Genomic DNA, 21,621 nt, shown 5'->3' on the forward strand with positions numbered 1-21,621 from the left:
TGGACAAATTATTAATAAGTGACTATGAGTGCAATTAAATGCAGCAGAATGGAATTCTGAGAAGGCTTTGGTGTTCACCTTGTCACCCTTGAGGCCCATGTCTCCCTTGAACCCAGGGAAACCATCTTCTCCCTGAAATCCGTCAAACGTAGATCATTTATTTGGGTAAAATGTAAGATTAAATGTAAATAAATAAATAAATTAATTAACAATACTATTTATTTGTTTAAATTAACATAGCCTTAATCATACAAGTCTTTTCAAAATCTTTATCTCAGACTCTAACTTTGCTACAGTAATATACATTTTTAAATGTTTGGATATTAACAAACAAAAGTTCATAATAAAAAAAAAATTGTTCAGTTAAGATATAAAATTTCTGAGATTAAGAATAAAAAAGAATAACACACATATTGTTACAATAACATTCTTATAAATATAATATAATAATGTATATTCCTAGGCTATTTTCCACAAAATATATAAAAAAAAACAAACCAAAACAAAAACAAAAAAGATTTATTTATAAGACCCAATAAAAAAATAATAAAAGTATACATTAGATTAAAAATGACTTATCCATGCCACCTATAAATGCCACCCAAGTAAATAAGTAAATAAATTAATAAATAAATAAATAAATACAACAAATTAATTAATTTACAACAATTCTCTAGTTCATAAAATAACATAGCTTCAAAATTATAACATATTATTTATAAATATGTATGTATTCTATTTTATATTTATAATTTTATTTATTTACACTACCGGTTAAAAGTTTGGAGGTTTTTTTTAAGAAAATTATTCTGTTCATCAAGTCGGCATTTATTAAAATTATGTTAAATTGTTAAATATTTATTAAAATGTTATTAAAACTGCTTTCTTATTGTATGTAGTTTCAAATAAAATTACTCCAGCAATTTTTGCTTTTATTACTATTACTACTACTACTACTACTACTACTACTACTACTAATAATAATAATAATAATAACAATAATAATAATAATAATAACAGAGTGATTTCTGAAGGAACCAGGATCAATTTTACAATTTGTACTGTTGATTAATTAAATGCAGCTTTGGTGAGCAGGATAAGCTTATTTTAGAACATTTAAAAATTCTACTGACCCCAAATGTTGATTTGAATACTTTTGAAATACACACGGTAGTGTATATAATTTTTTATTATATCAGTAATATAAAATAAATATATTTTACTACATATTAGTTATCATCATCATCATTATCATCATCATCATCAACAATAACAACGACAAAACCCATAGTTGCTGTTGTTATTTATACACTAATAATATTGTTAGAGTTTATGCTGGAAAACAAAATGCAGCATTTTAAAAACTAATAATTTCAAGTAATCCAAAATACATTAGAACATAATGGTTAAATACTGGCATCTAGTGGCTAAAGTATAAACTACCAGTTCAAATTTGTTCAGTCTGAAAAAAAAAATCATATTTATATCAGTGAGACACTTAATCACACAATTTATATATGTTTTCTGAGTGTTTTAAATATTGGCCTATTTCATAATAATTGACAGATTTTATATCAAAGACATTTTAGAACTATAAGCCTCAACTCTAGTGTGAATGAAACGCTGACACTTGGTGGCCACTGGGGAGTATACAGCCTCATCATTAGACAATATTGTAAATATACAAAACAATAACGTGCAAATAATTCAAAAAATAAATTTATTATAATTATAATAATATTATAATATGTTATTATAATAAATTATAATTATTTATTATTTTCTGCTAATAAATATCCATTTGCTTTAATATCACACCACATCTCTCTGAAAGGACTGATTCCATTTTCAAAGCAAACAGTCCCAGAAATGGCTTTTGAGTTTCAGCAGTTATTTTGTCATCTGTGCACCACTAATGGAAACACAGGATGGCATCATTTGCTCACCTTCTCGCCTTTGCCTCCTTTCAGGCCTCGGACGCCTTCAGCACCCTAAATGAACAGAGCAGGGAATAAAGCCTCTGACTGACACAATAAGAGCTCATAACGCTGCTGATAAACAGTTAGTGAGATGAAGGGGATCAAGGCTGTTTACCTTCACACCTCTAGGCCCGGGATAGCCAATGGACCCCTGGGGACCTGGCTGGCCCTGAAGGATAATGGAGTAAACATAATAACACTCAATCAATCAGCAATAATAGAGTGGAATTAGGTTTTAAATGTACACTCAAGTGTCTTGCCGAGTTTTTCTGATGTGTGACATAATATAAACTGATATAAAAAGACAGGGCGGGACATATTAAATAACTCCTCCCCTTTTTAAAATAGCCAATAGGATTTAGCTTAAATTACAGCTGTCAAGTTGCCAAATTAAAGTGCATCTGACATGTTTAGTATATGACAAAATGAAGTCTGATTGAGTCCTCTTTGGAATGCAACACTCGTGTGTACTGTGGGAATTCAAGTAAAATGAGTCCAAATCCATTTCATTTACATCAATAAAAATCATACGTGTGAAGCATTTACTGTATGCACTATAAACCCTGTAAAAAATGCTGGGTTCCACAGAATTCCTTTATGGTGTCCCAACACAAATCAAGTAAATTAGCTAAGTTTTTACACATTTAAGTAGATTGGACATATAACAGTTAAATTGTCACCCAAAGAAAACAAGAATTGTGATGCTTCAGCTCCTTTTTCAACATGAAAATAATGCTATTGTGATTTATAGTAAATACTAAAGTGTTTTTGAAGCATTGCGTATAAAGTGCATTGATTAATCAGATGAGGTACACAATCTGTGCTACTCACACTCTTAGCCAAATGTCGAATTCCCTTTCACTTTCACTGACTACAAATCTGAATTTCCATGACATACAAGAGAGTATATACAGGAATCAGCGAGGGAAATTCAATACCTTTTGAGACCTTTTTTAAAACTCTTTCCATACATTTTAAAACCTTAAAACCACTTTTCAACTGGAAACACTGACGAGATTTTAACTTACAGTATATTTACTCAATATTAATGTAAGAAATTATTCCAAAACTAAAAAATTATTCATATACTGAATAAAAATCTATTAAATCTAGCTAATTCAGCAGGTTGGCGTCTATAGAACTGCAGAAATAATAATGTTTCCTTGATTACTGCACTATCTAGTATAATTTCATTGATTTCATAAGCTACACAGCATCATGATATTCGGTGATTTAATTCAGGCAAACTTAAGCATCCAACCATACATAGCATAAAAAAAATAATATAACATTTAATACCTTGGAAAATAGCATTTAAGACTTTAATACTTTTTAAGGGCCTTACATTTCTTTAAATTGATTTATCAACTTTTAATTTTGTTTAAGACCCTGCTGACACCCTGTATAAAGAATGGAGAAACAAGGCCCTGCTTTTCTTTGCATGATAATAAAATAGTCTGTTCTTGAATATCAATTTTTATTAATAGCCATCAAGAGAGCAACAGGGGATCATTTACCTCAGCTTTTAAAGTAAATGAAAATTCACACGACCCGACAAGATTCCAGCGACAAGCAATTTGGCTGTCTGCATCAAACATGACACGACAGAAACATTTAAATACCAGACATTCATTTAACAATCAGCCAATGCACTCTAGACATAATTGTAAGGGTTATAATCTAATTAATACACATTTAACATTTTAAATAACTTCTTAAATAATTTTGCAACTTTTAAAGTACATATAGGCTTAACGACGTTGCTGGATTTTGAAGTGCTCATTTTGTACCCAAAGCTCTGTAAATGAACCCTTTCCTGACATGTTTGCCTAGTGCAGAGTTCTTCAGGTTTAATCAAGCCAAAATTTAAGACTTTTTAAGACCTTTTAAGACCATTATAAATTACATTTTAGACTTATACAGGGCTAAATACTGATTAGTTCTAATGGCCTGGTCGGTTGCCACAAAAAACAAATCAAATGTAATTATTTGTTTGTGACTTTTTAATGTGTCAAAACAAGAAAACTCTGGTTGTATACACTCTTTTTTTCAATATAATATATTACAAATTACAAGTATTTGTAATTTACAAATTACAAATATATTTTAAATTACAATTTTTTCCCTGATTATGGAATTTAATTTGGAGAAATTGCTGTGAAAAATGTCAAACAGCTATTATAAATTGTATCTCTTTGCAATAAAAAAAACTTAAATCGTCACTTTAGAAGGTTCTATCTGACATTTTTGTCAAAATATAGTTAATATTATGTTATGCTGCAACATTCATTAACAGACACTACTATAATATATACAGTGTAACACACTCAAAACTAGTGTTCAAAAACACTATTTACTATAAATTGCTAGTATTTGGGAGGTATACCATGTGCCATTCACCATATAGAAAAATATCAAGTTGTATAACAGATGAAAAAAAAAAAAAAGATTAAGTGGACTTACAAAAATTTTTGAAGGTAAGTGGTTGCAAACAATTTATATGGACTGAATTTAAACAAACTAATTAAATGTAGTAATGTTCAACTTAATTTGTTTGCTTAAATTCAGCCCATATAAATTGTTTGGAACCACTTACTGTACCTTAATTTATTTTTAGTACATCCAATGAATTTTTTTTTAAGTGTAGGAACATCCTAATAGTCTTTATGCTGACGTGCAAAGTATTTCCCTCCTCATTCCCACTGACCAGTTCTGCTGCAGCATTAACATCAGGTTGTGGTCAGAGCATTTGATTGACGAGAAGCTTTGAGGAGAAGCTAAAATGTGTGGTGATGTCATAAAAACTTAGTTGCTTTATTGCTCATTTTGAAGGCTCTTATCTTTTAAATCTAAATTTTGTTTTGTTTTTTTGCATGCTAGCTTATAGATACCCTTAAATTGCCTTTGAAGTGCATTTAAAAGCACAGTTTAGTCTGACGTTTGTTGTAGTTTCAACTGAAACACGAAGACAGAGCAGAATATATTGATTATTCCTCATTTTTAAATCCTTCCTTTAATAAAAGGGCGACATTGTATTGATACCAACACCTAAAAAACTTTTGATTTCTTGGGGATTTTAAACTTCTGAAAGGGCCACACATTAAGTGTTAATTACAGAGAGGAAGAAATGGCTGTAATTTTGCCACTGAGCTTTCAGACAGCTGCAAAGCAGTACCTTATGGGCAATTTGTGGCTTTACACTTGAAATGTGGTCGATAACTGGAAGTCTGGGTGACAATTCATTTCAAGACCAACTAAAAATACACTCACAGCTGCTCCTTTGTCCCCGGGAGGACCCTCTTTCCCTGGATGACCCTGTGATAGGATTACAAATAAAAGAATTGTCAATGAAAGTCGGAAATTAATGTGAGGTAAACACAGCTGCGTAAAGTTTTGTGGGTCAGTGTACAGTATTATACAGTAATCACAGTGTTAAGAATGTGTTATGAATAATTTGGTGTAAGTCACTGTGCGATAGAACTTAGTACTGAATTCTAAATTGAGGAATAAATAAATTAAATGAACACATATATAAATAAACAGATTAAAAAAAAAATATTAATGTAGCAGAATGAGGTTAGATTTAAAATAAATGTATGGTTTTTACCACTTAAATGTTCTGGATGATCATTTAAATATCAATAACTAGTGTCATATCCCTTTAACTGCCTGATCTACCAAACGCATGATTGACCATATTTTTAAATAATGAGTGTTAAAGTCATATAAGGAATGACTGATTTAAATAATGGTTTACACATACACAGCATTGTTGGTTTACAAAAAACAAACAAAAAAACAAACAAACAAACAAACAAACATAATCCTGTAACACTACTAAACTTGATTTTGGTTTTATTGTTAAAAAAAGTGAGTTAAATGAGAATTTGAAATATTTTATGGCATACTTTGATTTAGAATTCAAAAATGCTTTATTTTGAATATGCTTTTAAAAGAATTTGGTCTTACGTGTAATATTTTTTTAGTTTTCATAGTAATATGTATTAATTCCAGTACTTTTACCATAAATCGACATACCAACCACTAGGTAGAGGCTGATATTTTAGTAATTATGGGATGTGTGGGATGTGAAAACAATGTATTGAGTGTGTTAACTAGCGACATTAGGAGTTAAGAAATGCATTCCATACTTTTTTTTCTTGGTGAAGCAGTTAAAGGGATATAAATGGCAAATAAATAAATAAATAAATAAATAAATAAATAATGTTTAAATTTGTTTTTACAAATAAGTCCTTAACATTTAGATATCTATGTTCTAAAAAAGATAATATATTAGTAGCCAATAGTCACCTAAATGACTATTACAAATAAATAAATAAATAAATAAATAAATAAATAAATAAATAAATAAATAAATAAATAAATAATGTTTAAATTTGTTTTTACAAATAAGTCCTTAACATTTAGATATCTATGTTCTAAAAAAAGATAATATATTAGTAACCAATAGTCACCTAAATGACTATTACAAATAAACAAATAAATAAATAAATAAATAAATAAATAAATAAATAAATAAATAAGACAGTTAAAGTCAAAACTACAGGTCAATTGTCATTTTTTTCAAGGAATTTTTCATTATTGTTAATATTTCTTTTATTTTTTTCTTCTGGAGAAAGTCTTATTTGTTTTATTTTGGCTAGAATAAAAGCTGTTTTATTTTTTAAGACCATTTTAAGGTCAAAATTATTAGCCCCCTTAAGCGTTTTTTTTCAGTTGACTACAGAACAAACCAACATTACAAAATGACTTCCCTGATTAGCCTGACTTGCTAATTAAATCTTTAAATGTCACTTTAAGCTGAATACTAGTATCTTGAAGAAATGTGTAGTCAAATATTATTTACTGTCATCATGACAAAGATACAAGAAATCAGTTATTAGAAATTAGTTATTAAAACTATTATGTTTAGAAATGTGTTAAAAAAAATCTTCTTTCCGTTAAACAGAAATTCTGGAAAAATTAACAGGGGGGCTAATAATTCACGAGGGCTAATAATTCTGACATCAACTGTATATGCATTCAATTTAATGGAAAATCCATGTAAACATACTGCATTTCAAAGAATGGAAACTGAAAGCCTTTTAATCAGAATCCGTCCATATAAAACAAGCTTGAAGCTTGAACTGAAAGAAGCTCTCTGTTTTTGCTCATGTTGATGTTTTGTTGGACTAATGAAAGTCCTCTGTTGTGTCTGCATTGGATTTCTTTGAACTGTAATGCAGTAAATTCCATTTGTCATTCCAGTTTTAACTCACGATTCCAAAGTATTCCAACTCTTCAGTTCTCAATAGAGTGAATTAAACATGCATATTCCCTTGAGCCGTTTAATGGCTAATGATGCATGATGGTGCAAAATATTCCTGATATGAACAAAGAGATGAATTATTAAATCAAATCAACTCACAGGAGGCCCATCAGCTCCAGCCAGTCCATGGAGACCCTGTTTCCCACCGGGACCCTATAAAAGAGAGAAAATGTGAGGAAGGAAAGAAGAAAAAATACACACACAATTGCTGGTGAGCCCAAGTGACTCACAGGGCAACTTTTACAAGCAGTTCAATCCTAAAGCACTTCATTATCATCTTTTTCCTCTTGGTAAGTAAGGGATCTAATCATACGGTACGCCTGGAAACACTCTGCCACTTCTGAAGTCACATTTCAACCCTGGTAGTGTTACAGTTGTTGTGTTATCTAAAATGATAAAAAAAAATTTTTTTGGTAATATAATAATAATAATAATAATAATAATAATAATGTTATAAGGCTGTAAAATGCTGTGTTTAATGGTTCAATTATGTTCTAAAGTGTATAGCAGCTGTTATATTATACTAAAAGTATAATAACTATTTACAGAACAAGACACTGATAGATTCACAGTTAAAATAGTTGAAAAACAAGTCATTTTATTTTGTAATTAAGAGTGAAATCAAAAATTTGTTTAAAAAAAAGGAAAACATTTAAACAATTGTCTGTTTTTTTTATGACATACATTGGTGTTTAATGTTGTTTTTAATTAATGTTTATTGTATTACCGTGGTAAAAATATCCACAAAATAACCGATTTCTTTATTTTATGATTTGTGGTTTTCCCCCCTGTTTATTTAAGCCTTTGAATTGCATTATGGGATCTTGATCTTTTTTTAACAACTTTTGATATCAAAACATTTTTTTTAAATTCTTTTATTGACATTTTTAATAGTTTGAATCTATAAATTGCCTCGGTTAATGTTGTAAATTTATGGACTTAATTCTCTATATATTATTTCTTAAACAATATATATGCAGAGCTGCAGATTAGCAAACTACAAAAATATTGGTCAAACTACAAAAATGACAAAAATATTATACAAACTACAAAACTACAAAAAAAAAACTACAAAGACTTTCCCAGAAGTCATTGCGACTGCAGGTGGGAAGCGCAGCATTTTATATAGATCTAGTATTAAAGTTCAGAGATATCACTTATTTATCTCAGGAGTTTCCCTTAATAAAACGATGAATATAAACATTACCATGAACATCTTAATAAAGGAATAAACACATTAAGGGTGTTTATTTGCTGAAATTTGTATTAAAATCTGGTTTAATTACATTGTAAAACGTACAATATTTATAATGTTTTTATGCATATATATTGAAAAGAGGAAAAACAATAAATCGTTGTAAGAATGCTGTAATGTTTAAATAATTTTCCATTAAAAACGCGTGAAGGTCACTTGACCATCAGGAAGAGCACAGCATCTCATTTCTCACAGGACGCGTTCTCTGTTCTCGTGGTCTCCTGAATTTGTTCTTCCGAGGACACCAGGCAAGACCGGTCTCCACAAGAACGCAAGTCCGTTCTCTGCGTTCTTGGAATTGAGAAACAGCCATGGAAAAAGTGCACAGATTTTGATCCTCCAGGAACATGGTTAAGAAACACTGCTCTACATCCTCACAGATAGCTTGAAAGGTTATCAAGCTAGCCAATACTTTCATCCAAAAAAAAAAAAAAAAAACCGAAGCATCTTCTTTTTTTGTGTTAATATTATGAGCAAAGGGTTAAACTATGAAGACGCTTCAATTTATTTGTCTTTTTTAATTAAAGTTTAATTACACTTTTTTATGTATTTAATATATATGTGTGTGTGTACTGTATATATTTATCATGTATATAAATAAATAAATTAAATATCTTTTAAAAATAATAAGTTAACTTAATTCCTTCATGCTGTCCCAACACAAATTGGTTGTGAGAATCCCAAAACCAACTTCCTTCCTTCCTTCCTTCCTTCCTTCCTTCCTTCCTTCCTTCCTTCCTTCCTTCCTTCCTTCCTTCCTTCCTTCGTTCCTTCCTTCCTTCCTTCCTTCCTTCCTCTTCCTTCCTTCCTTCCTTCCTTCCTTCCTTCCTTTCTTTCTTTCTTTCTTTCTCTCTCTCTTTCTTTCTTTCTTTCTTTCTTTCTTTCTTTCTTTCTTTCTTTCTTTCTTTCTTTCTTTCTTTCTTTCTTTCTTTCTTTCTTTCTATATATACTGTAGGCATGTAGATTATACATTAGATTATACATAATACAAACACAATAAATACACACAGTCCACACAAAATTATTATCTAAACACGAACTTTCATTTTGCATGTGATTAGTTGTAGATTAGTTTGCATGTGATGTGATTAATAATTTAACAGCACTCATTTTTGTTCACAGTCTTTGCTCGTATTTACCAAGCTTTGATAAATCATGCTATTTTTTTCCTTTACCACCTGTGTTTCTTATGTAATTGTTGGTATATTTGAACAGATTTGAGTTCTTAAGCAGACCCCAACCCCCCACCCTCTTGCTAAGGAAGGGATCTAATCATATGGTACGTCTGGAAACACTCCTGGAGTCACATTTCAGACTCTTTCTCTGGCCTTCATCCAGAAACCAGAAAATGCTTGTCTGAGAGACTAACCAATGACAGTTATGTGTGTAAGCAGATCTCCAGCTTGTCCAAGCATTAGCCAGTCTTGAGGTGTGTGTGTGTGTGTGTGTGTGGTTTTCCTATAGTCAGCAATGCTCTTCTAGCTTGGAAAGCGAGGAGTCGTCTGCTTAATCGTTTACAAGGTTAGGCAAGAAAAAAAAAGTGGCGTCTGTAATAACAAAGAGGACAACCAGCGCTCATTCACAAACTCACTTTCTCTCCAGGTGGACCGATGGGGCCTTGAGGACCAGGCAGACCCTGCAAGACAAGATTTCAGAAGTCAGACACGGGACAACTCGGGGAAATCTGAGAGCAAAGTTTATATTGGAAAAAGCTGTGTGAGCAGATCTCAGTCAAATCTGAGGAAGAATGTTGAACAGGATATATTATTATTATGAGTGTGTGTGAGTGAGTGTGAATATATGAGCGATGTATAATCGAAACATAATTATGGAGTATGGATGTGGATTCAGATTAATAGATCTAGCAGTTTTCTCTTTCCTTTTGACTTTTTCTAATATTTTCACTGAAAAAGAGAGAATTAATGAAGTGTTTTTTTGCTCGTGTGGACACACTATATTTCCAATTGAAAGAGAGAAACCGAATGGGTGGTCTATCTTTTTATATTACGCTAGTCAAAATGTTATTACAGTGACTCAAAGCTGAATTTGATGAATTGGTGTTCATACAAAGTAGTGTTATTTTTGTTGACTCCTAAAATCAAATAAAAATTAACACTGCTGAAGAGGTTGTGGGTATAATTACTGAGACAGCTTTTTTGACCATTTTAAATGTTGTAATTTATTATTTTTGTTAAAATAAAATTTAACTATAGTACCCTGATTTTTCCTAAATGTGTGTATATTTAATTCTAACATAGTTATTTCATTATAGTACATACAAGTTCTTAAAATTCATAAAAAATCTTAAAGCCTTATCATACACTCGGAGCAATAGATATGTTTGGTGTGATTTGTTGCTATTTTCAGACCCGTGCAACCCTAATTTTTACATTTTGCGCCACGTCGTTTAACTAAAAACTAAGCTAAAAGTTGGTTTAAAGTCCAGTGCAGAGTGCTTTGGTTATGCGCCTATGCTGGTCCAATCGCTTACACTGAGTATAGCCCAGTTTTTTTGACCACATTCCGTTATTATTGTTAGTTTATTCATTTGCTGGAAATTAGAATTTAATTTAGAAATTGTTTAGAAACAAATCTTTGTGCTTAACAAATGAAATTAAATATGTAGGCCAATGGATGTCTTCAGTGGAGTGAGTTTCCACTATTTCCTTTTCCACGAATGTAAAGTAGTAAAGAAAACTAAAGAGAAAGTAAAGGGGCCAAATGGAGAAGGCTTGTTCATTATCCTCGCGCTGCAGATGGTCTGTTTAACTCGTTCAGTTTTTCCACTTACAAAGTCCACCATGTACATAGCAAACGCACCATGTCGCAACGCAACTGACTGGTTTAATGCAGGTTATGCTCAAAACACACCCATAACTGATTAAGAGAATAAGCACAACCCTGACAGACCATGTGCCAGGGCGCAAAGCATATTTTTCCATCCTTAAAATAGCAAAAGTGAATTGGGACAAACCCTTAATGCTTTTTGGCCATGCTCTTTAGACTTTGCGATTAACGTTAAAATAGAGCCCTTAAAGTTCATTATACATTCTACCTACTTTAGTATTTCTACCTACTTAAATGGCTATAATGACCAATTTTATATATGTGAGTATTACACAGTAAACCCTCTATTATTTTATATTAACAGTATATTTTAATTTACATCAGCTAATGAAAATTCTACCTCAGTTTGGATTCATCATGTGATTTAGGTACAAGACATTTATTAATTTATTTCTATTTTATTTTATTTTATTTAAACGTTAATACTTTTTACATATTAAATACATTAAAGTTCAAACCATACAACTTGATTTTTTTTAAATTATTATTATTTTTGGAAAATACAGTTGACTTTTTCTGTATAGGAGAACATTAGATGATCTCAAATCTAGGCCATAAAAGATTTGATTTCATGTGAAAGTAAGAAGTGAAAGATTCTTGATTATAAAAACACACTGACTAAGAGAAACAGAGAGAGAGAGAGAGAAGGTGATCGACATATACGCACATGTGGACCAGTGTTCCCCTGTTGACCAGAAGGTCCAGGCTCTCCTTGAGGACCCTGTTACAACATTTAGACATCATTTAATACATCATTAGACTCCACTATTTCATTTTACACAAATATGAAAAACAGCCCCAATACCTCAAACTCCAAAAATACTCTACACATTGAACAACAGACATGTGCAAATTGCAAATCCATCTTTTTCCATTGGCCTTCCTTCCTGAATCGCACAGCCTACTGTAATAAAATCTGTTATAGCTGCTTTAAACCACTGAGAAAGATGGAGAGACATGGCGATGAGTAAAAGTGGAAAACACACTGCATAACTGTAAGAAAAGCAGATGTAGTTTGAGTGAGGCCTTCGGTAAAGGAAGAGCTGCTAAAATACATGTAACGGTGGTGGTTTTGTTGTAGTTAAATAATAGCTAATGAACCCATAGAGCAAACAAATTATGGCCCAGTTCTGTCTGTCTACATCTATCATCTTCATCCATCCATTAATCTACCCATTCATCCATCCATACATGGATGATCTATCTATCTGTTCATCTATCTATCATCCAAACATCTATGCATCATCTATCTATTCATTATAAATCCATCCATCCATCCATCCATCCATCCATCCATCCATCCATCCATCTATCTATCTATCTATCTATCTATCTATCTATCTATCTATCTATCTATCTATCTATCTATCTATCTATCTATCTATCTATCTATCTATCTTTCCATCCATCCATCCATCCATCCATCAAGTTATCCATCCATCCATCCATTCATCCATCCATCCATCCAACCATCTAGCTATCCACTCATCCATCCATCCATCCATCCATCCATCCATCCATCCATCCATCAAGCTATCATCCATCCATCCATCCATCCATCCATCCATCCATGCATCTAGCTATCCAGTCATCCATCCATCTAGCTATCCATCCACCCATCCATCCATCTATCCATTAAGCTAACATCCATCCATCCATCCATCCAGCTATCCATCCATCCATCAAGCTAACATCCATCCATCCACCCAGCCATCCATCTAGCCATCCTTCCATCCATCCATCCATCCATCCATCCATCCATCCATCCATCCATCCAACCATCTAGCTATCCACTCATCCATCCATTCATCCATCTATCCATCCATCAATATATCCACTCATCCATCCATTCATCCATGCATCTAGCTATCCACTCATCCATCCATATAGCTATCCATCCATCTAGCTATCCATCCATCCATCCATCCATCCATCCATTAAGCTAACATCCATCTATCCGTCCGTCTGTCTGTCCATCCATTCATCCATCCATCCTTTGATCCATCCATCCACTCACGGCCCTCAGTTTTTTAACAAATGTGTGTGGGGAAAAAGTCATGTTGAACACTGAATCCCCAGATGAATCTTTCACTTCTTGCGCTGCATATTTTAGTGTCAGACTTCATGCTTTCTTCACTTCTGCACTTCCAGGTCAAAGATCAGCCTCCTGCTGCTTCAGTGACACTGCCATTAGCTCTGTCCTGACACTGCCATTAGCTCTCTCTGACAGCCTTCTTAAGACTGACCTTTGCTCAGGACAACACACATGTTTCAGGGAGGTTAAAGTTTGTCAGCATGGGACAGTTAACCCAAGTCCTAAAGCTCAGAAATGGCTCTCTTCAGTAATACTCGCACTATTAAACAGGAGGAGATCAAATACTTACCATGTTTCCCTTAGGGCCAGGTGGTCCATCCAAACCAGTCAGACCCTGCATGTGTGAAAACACAAGTGTCTGGCTGTCAGTTTCATGATGTTGGAATATTTGTGATTAAGAGAAAGTATGGTAGTACATACACGCTGGCCAGCAGTACCAGGAGATCCTCTGGGGCCCAGCAGACCTCTTGGACCCTGATGATCATCAAAAACCACATGTTATGAGAATCCAGTAGACCATTATAGTGAGTAAAAGTGGTCTTCAACCTTTTCCAGACCAAACAATCCATATACAGTATCGAGCATGGACCCCCTTAAATTGCAAAGCATTATATTTTGAATAATATATATATATATATATATATATATATATATATATATATATATATATATATATATATATATATATATATATATATATATATATATATATATACACACACACAGTAAAAGCACATCATATAAAGGCATACTTTCACATGACAGGTGTTGGACCAATGCCAAATTAAACAAGAAATAAATTAATAAAAATAAAATATTAATTTAATTAAATAAATAAAAATAATATGCTATATATTATAATATAGTTATAGATTAATATACAAATACATAAATTAAACAAAAAGATAAATTAGAAAATAAGACTTTCTCAAATTTCTTTACGTTGTTTTGTGACATTAAAACTGAATAATAGACCATTGCTTTGTGCTTTTTGATTTGTTATTCTCAGCGAATTATGATTACATTACAAAATAATTACAACAATCATTACATATGCGTCATATGCGTGTGCTTTTTGAAGCGAAGATGACAGTGAAACAATTATTTTCACCTTGGCTCAGTTTTAGCTGCATTTTTGGCTGAAATTTCCTAATATTTTACTAAAATTCATTGAAAAAAACCCAGTTGGCCCCCTGTTACTAAATTGCATAACATGTCTTTTTTTATTATGCCTAATTTGTGATCTAGACAGGTTAAAACTTTAATAATATCAGCATACTGAGTTTTGACTTGATTATTTATAACCATACAATAAGAATAGGACATTACATTTAAGAAAGGACATCCTAAATATGCTTTTTATTACTTAATACACAAATGTTTCCAACCAGCTATGTAATGCAGAAACAAAGGCTTGTCTACGGGTTTATGCTTCACTTAGATTCCACATCTTCAGGGCTGATTCTGTTGTTTGTTAGATCTCTGCTGATGGACTATTTAGTCGAAGAGTAAGTGAACTATGCGAGACCATTAGTGTGTCGTGACAAGCGGAGAAAGAAAGAGAGAGAGGGAGAAAATAGAAAACTGCAGTGCTGCTTTCCTGTACACACTATTACCTAAATGAGCAACAACCAAACAATACTGGGATTTGAGGTAGGGCGTTCCTGAGGTAGAGCGATCAGAGTGAGCAGTCCTGGCTTTTTACTGTGGTATAAAGTGAGGTTATTTACCCTCATGTTCTATTTTGAGAGATGGCCAATAGACATTTTAATAACTTAATATCATAAAAAATGACATTTTGTTGAATTATACACCTAATTTTAACTCAAATGCATACATTTTCCTTGAAAATTATCACTTATGTTTGGAGTCTCTGAGGTATCAGGTATTAAACATTCTTTATTGTTCAACATTTTGAAATTTACCTTAATTTTTTGATAATGCTCATCTAAGATGCAATATTTAATCCAAAATACAGTGAAAACAGTTTTGAAATACTGATTTCAATTCAAAATAATTGTTGTGTATTTTACTTTATCTTAACACTGAATTTATGCATTGATGGCAATAAAAAAAAACAAAACAAAAAAAAAACAATCAGACGATTTTGGTACACCTTACACTACTGAGTTTTCATTTTAAAAGTGTTTTAGAATGAAAATGCTCCTCATACAGACTAGCATTTTTTTTACCATTACTTTTTATGGGATTTTCCCTTTATTATGAAAGAAGTGGAGATTTATAGGTAAGTGTAAAAGGGAAACGATCAGCATAGGACCTTGAGCTGGGAATTGAACTCGGGTCGTCGTGAGCACCTTGTTGCTATATGGTGATGCACTAACCATAGGCTATTGGCGTCGACAAGACTGCCGTTTTTATTGTTTAAGAAAAAATTATCTCCATTCACACTATAAAGCCAAAAACACACAAAACGCTCACTTTGCATAAGCACATTTTCCAACTTCTGTACTTGCAGTGTTCTGCTTGTATAACGGTCATTTGAGAAGGGCTTGATGAACTATGCAATAGCTGAGAACACCAATAAGAGAGCAGTTATGGATACCTGCATTTCAGTTTGTCTACACCACAGGTGTCAAAGCCAGTTGCTGGAGGGCCCCAGCCCTGCACAGTTTAGTTCTAACCCTGCCTCAACACACTTACAGCCCATTCACACGGGGCGTCAGCGTTAATGGTTCCCATTCACTTTGAATGGGTGACCTCAGGCGTTGCCAACTGCATTGTGGATCCGTTGGCAGTGGCGTTGCTTCAGTGGCGTTGCTCTCTGCAGAAGTTGGGAATTTTGCCAATGGGTGCGTCAGCCAATCTGATCGCTTTATGCAAATACACCAGTTCAGACAGTAGTCGATTGTGGACTAATTTCATTGGCTGACGCTGCAATGATGACCGTGTCAGCCCCAACTTCAGGCACACCCTCTGTCAAGCGTTGACACTGAAGCCCCGTGTGAATCGGGCATTACCTGTAGGTTTCAAACAAGCCTGAAGGACTTAATTAGTTTGATCAGGTGTGTTTAGTTAGGGTTGGAACTAAACTGTGCAGAGCTCAGACCCTCCATGAACTGGCTTTGACACATGTGGTGTACACTGAAATTGAACAGCAGCACTTCCAAACTAACATTGGGTGTTCAGAACACTCCATTTTGGAGTGTTGGAGATACCAGAGCATAGTGTAACCAGATGTAACTGCAACAAAACGTGTGCATTTTAATATGAAAACACACTAATTTAAATAGAACCTAAGTAGTATTCTCAATGTAGCTGAAACTTTAAATATTTTTAGAGCTACTTTGGTGATATTTGAATTTTTTGTCTAATTATTGGAGACTAAAAAAAATGTTGGACAGTTTCTTTTAACATTGGATCTTAGCAGTGAAGAGCAGCAGATTGAAGGTGACTGGATATAGACAAAGATATGAAAAGTCCAGAGGCAAAAACAACTGAAATTTTCTTCTAAAATGAGCATTTTTCTCAGCCTCCTATGTTTATGTACAGTCTTTTGTTTTAAAGATGATAAAAAACTATTCTTTGCCATTAAAAGTGAAACTGGAAGCCAGAAAATTTTCAGATGGCACTTAAAAGCTTTTGTATCTGAACCCTTCATTTGCATACGAGAACAGTTCATGGGAATTTGGCTGTAAGGAAATGAATAAAATCACTGTAGAAAGTACATCAGTTTGTAATGACATCATGCATATGCTAATTAGCAGATGATAACATGTGGCAATATTTAGTGACTTTTCAAATAGCTTTAACTATACTGCATTGAAATCTAAGATGTGGAAAAACACAGCTTTTGGATTACATTATTTCTGATTCAGGGACGTTGCTAGACATAAAGCTCTTAAACTTTAGTTTTCTGTGCGCATTCATCAGTTTTTGATTAAAAGTATATTACTTTCACAAGAGTTGGTTCGGTTGTACATAGAGATTACCCTTTTTTTCTGGGATTCCCTCTCTTAATAAATACGCTTACATATAAAGTAAATTGTATCTCAAACCTTTTAGTGGGGCACAGACCCCCACATTTTTACCGAGACACTTGTTCCAGGAAAATGGGCCTATCAATGCCCCATTCTTAATTAATGATTCCATCATTAGGAAAGAGTAAATCATCTTTATGTTTTTATTTTTTTAGTTCCAGACTTTGTCAGTAAGAACCTGGTAATTTGTTCACATCAATTTAACACAGATTTATTGACAAGCAAGACACAACACAGTCCAAAACTAGATTTTCAGAAAGATTGAACCTGAAAGACCTGAAATTATGTTCCTTCTTCACATCTTTTACTGTACATTAGTGGGCAAAGAGCTGTCCTTCCAAACACTGACACCTAACTGAATTTTTTAACATGCAAAAATGTAAGCTAATCAGTCTGAGACAGTTTACTTTAGTTTACTATCTGCTGCACCTACGCATACAGTAATCTGATTGGGGGTCAAAAGAGAGTGAAAGAAATCTTTTACTTTTAAATTATGGTTTGTTTCTTTGACGTAAAAAGTTTCCGTGTTTCCATTTACTGGGAAACATAAGAAGGTGCAAATGGAGATGCTTACACTTTCTCCTGGCATTCCTCTCTGTCCGATCTCACCATCCTCACCCTGCAGGCAAAAACACAAACACATTTGTCAACACAATACAGTTCACAATAAAGAAAAACTAGCATGCACTGTAAACCTATCTGTAAATTAGCAGTTTTCTGTATTTTGTGTCTTTATTTTTAATTTTTCTACATTTATTTCTGCTTTGAAATTGCATTTTGGGACCTTGATCTTTCTTCCAACTACTTTTAACCTTGCAAAGTTTGAAAAGGTGACTTTTATGAACATTTGTAATAGTTCAAAGTGATATATTGTCAGGGTTGGTGTTATATATTAGGGTACAAAAACCTTATAATAAGCTGCCAGTACATTTTCTGTTATTTTACAGACTTATTTAACTATACATTATTGCTAATACATTACATTATTTCAAACTATTAAAATGTCAATAAAAGTCACAGTTAAACTGTAGAGTTGAATTTTCGAAATCAAAACAGACAAGATCAAGCCATACTGTTAAATCAACAGAAAACACTTGTGAATCATTAAATACGGAAACTGTTCATTAACAAATATTTTGTTTAAGTTGGACAAACGCACCCTCGGTCCATCCTCTCCTGGAGAGCCTGGTGGGCCGATAGGACCTTGCTCGCCCTGCAAGAAAAAAGCGAAACAGATGAAATGACAGAGGAAGCAAAAAAAAAGAGTAACTGTATTATTACCGTCCCTGCTTTTGGCTCCATGTATTGTTAGGGCCCATGGCCACTATTTATAAGCCTGCATCCCTATAAGAAGAGGCTATAACGCAGCAAGGCCTGTAATTACGCAGGGCAGGATTAGGAAGACAGCGACTCTGGCTGGAAATACACACAGTTCCCTATGATCTGCGGGACTCTTTCACTACGGCATCCCAGGCCAGGCTAGCCGCACTCCGCTGGGCCTCACGAGGGTATCTTTGGTTTGCCAAACACCCCCCGCTTGAAGCTATAATGAGGTTGACTTCTGCCACTGGGACTGTCAGCACTCAACGTAAACGCACGGTGACACTTGTAAAAACGTACAAGTCTTGGTTTTGGCAGGATCCGAGAAGAGACTTTTCAAATAGAGTTAACGAAATACAGTAGATTTTACTATGAAAACAGGCACTGGGGTAAAACTAAACCAGGCAGGAATTGTTCTCATAATCAAAAAGTGCTGCTTGAGACAAGCTGGAAGTTTGATAATTGAGTATTAAAGTGACATTTGTTGAAAGGGTGGTGGTCAGGCTTGTTTTGTGCTCTCTGGAATAATTCGCTTTGATTTCTAGTAGTCTGATAATGATGTTAAGGAGCGTTGCACTTACTCTGTGTCCTTTTTCACCAGGTAGACCAGGAAGGCCATCAAATCCTCGGTCGCCCTGTTAAATGAGAATAAATAAGTGTCAAAGTTAATGTATAAGTGAATCATTATTATTATCATTATTACTATTATTTAAATAAATGTTATTTATGTTCTGTATTTAAATGCAAAACTAGAGTTTTAAATTAAAAAATAATAATTTATTATTAATATCATTATTATTATTATTATTATTAATAATAATAATAATAATTATGCGACACTGTAGTGTAGTAGGTAGTGCTGTCGCCTCACAGCAAGAAGGTCGCTGGTTTGAGCCTCGGCTGGGTCAGTTGGCATTTCTGTGCGGAGTTAGCATGTTCTCCCTGCGTTTGCGTGGGTTTCTTCCGGGTGCTCCGGTTTTCCCCCACAAGTCCAAAGACATGCGCCATGGGTGAATTGGGTAAGCTAAATTTTTGGTAGTGTATGTGCGTGAATGAGTGTGTATGGTTGTTTCCCAGTGATGGGTTGCAGCAGGAAGGGCATCCACTGCATAAAACATATGCTGGATAAGTTGGCTGTTCATTCCGCTGTGGCGACCCCAGATTAATAAAGTGACTAAATGAATGAATGAATGAATGAATGAATAATAATAATAAAATAATAATAATAATAATAATAATAATAATAATAATAATAATAATAATACTCTTAGAAATAATCTTAATCTTAATAATAAATAAAATAATCTATAATCTTAAATCTCAATTTTGAAGCACTAAAGTAAATAAAACATGCAACTACAAATATTATACACACATTTATTATATATTGTAATATACACATTCATTATTATTTATTATTAATTATTATACAAATATTACATACACATTTATTATATTTTACAAAATACACATTCATTATTATTATTATACAAATACTATTTACACATTTAATTTACACATTATGCTAAATATATATTTTTATATGGAAATTATAATTCATTTAATAAACTAAATGTATTGGTTAATATATAAAATATTGTAATATAAAATTGTAAATTAAAGTTCTAGTAAAATTATAATTAAAATGTTGAACGAATCAACAAAAATAATGTGGATTTCAAAATCTATTGAATGGAAACTTTTTACTAATTGCAGTATGCATATATCAATAAACATATACTACAAATAATTTAATTATTGTGGAATATTATCGTTATTCGGTATCACAGATATTTTTTTTCCTAAACTGCAAATGATCAGAATTAATCCTTTACAAACAACATCATAACAATTATATACAAATTTCTTTAAGTAATCAGTTATCAATCGTTACTTGTTATCATGTTGTTTACTACCCCAGAAGAGGGGATGAAACGACAAATTATAGACCTAAACCGCAAACTATTAGACTTGTGTTTTTCTTTATAATTTACTCATACCAATTCCACAACATTATCCCTCATAATAATAATAATAATAATAATAATAATAATAATAATAATAATAATAATAATAATAATAATAATAATAATAATAATAATAATAATAATAATAATAATAATAAATATTAATTATTAAGTAAGCTTTAAATAAGTTATGTAATAAATACATTATGATTAGTGAGCTGTAAAAATATTCTGCATTATTGTAAATGCAACATAGTTTAAATCAGATTTTAATAATCAAAATTATTTATCATCTTGATGCTAATAACAGTATCCCGTATGACACACATACTGTAACAGATTTCCAACACCTCAGAAGTCATTTTAAAAACAAAGTCAAGCGCAAGCAGTGTAGAAGTGTACATTTAGCACCAGACATGATTTTACCTTGGCTCCCGATTCTCCAGGAATTCCTCTGGCTCCATCTGCTCCATTTCGGCCCTATAAAACACAGTCGCATCATAAGCCTAATGCTATGCGCTACAAGCAGGTTATAATGTGCTTAACATGTGTTTTAGCATCAAAGCGAGACAGAAGAGGACATGAAGTGAACAAGAAAAACCCAAAGACGGCACTGTGTTGAGTCTACAGCATTGACTTACTGCGGCAATTTGACTCATTTATTACGAAACTGTGAATAAACTGTGTCAAAGGAGAATCTGAGACACGTTTGGCACTAAAGCTGGCAGGTCCAGCAGACATCTGTCATTCTGTAAAGCTTACGCAGGTAAATTAAGGTCAAGGCTAATAGACGCAGACTGTTTGAAGGAAAAATCTGGTGCGCGGTTGGAG

The 21,621-nt window shown here is 32.8% G+C and overlaps 1 protein-coding gene across 1 annotated transcript in view; it reads right to left on the reverse strand.

Moving 5' to 3' along the window:
* col11a1b (collagen, type XI, alpha 1b) overlaps positions 1–21,621 on the reverse strand; it is a 168,999-nt gene that overhangs the window by 70,878 nt on the left and 76,500 nt on the right. The window contains exons 17-29 of the mRNA XM_056474218.1: positions 21,217–21,270; positions 19,405–19,458; positions 18,663–18,716; positions 18,078–18,122; positions 13,926–13,979; positions 13,795–13,839; positions 12,078–12,131; positions 10,155–10,199; positions 7,408–7,461; positions 5,250–5,294; positions 2,095–2,148; positions 1,947–1,991; positions 79–132 (exon numbers count right to left, since the gene is read on the reverse strand). Of these exons, the coding sequence (XP_056330193.1) occupies positions 79–132; positions 1,947–1,991; positions 2,095–2,148; positions 5,250–5,294; positions 7,408–7,461; positions 10,155–10,199; positions 12,078–12,131; positions 13,795–13,839; positions 13,926–13,979; positions 18,078–18,122; positions 18,663–18,716; positions 19,405–19,458; positions 21,217–21,270 (657 nt within the window). The remainder of the gene's footprint in view (positions 1–78; positions 133–1,946; positions 1,992–2,094; positions 2,149–5,249; positions 5,295–7,407; positions 7,462–10,154; positions 10,200–12,077; positions 12,132–13,794; positions 13,840–13,925; positions 13,980–18,077; positions 18,123–18,662; positions 18,717–19,404; positions 19,459–21,216; positions 21,271–21,621) is intronic.

This window comes from Danio aesculapii, chromosome 2 (assembly GCF_903798145.1).
Source record: "Danio aesculapii chromosome 2, fDanAes4.1, whole genome shotgun sequence".
In the NCBI taxonomy this organism is placed as follows: domain Eukaryota; kingdom Metazoa; phylum Chordata; class Actinopteri; order Cypriniformes; family Danionidae; genus Danio; species Danio aesculapii.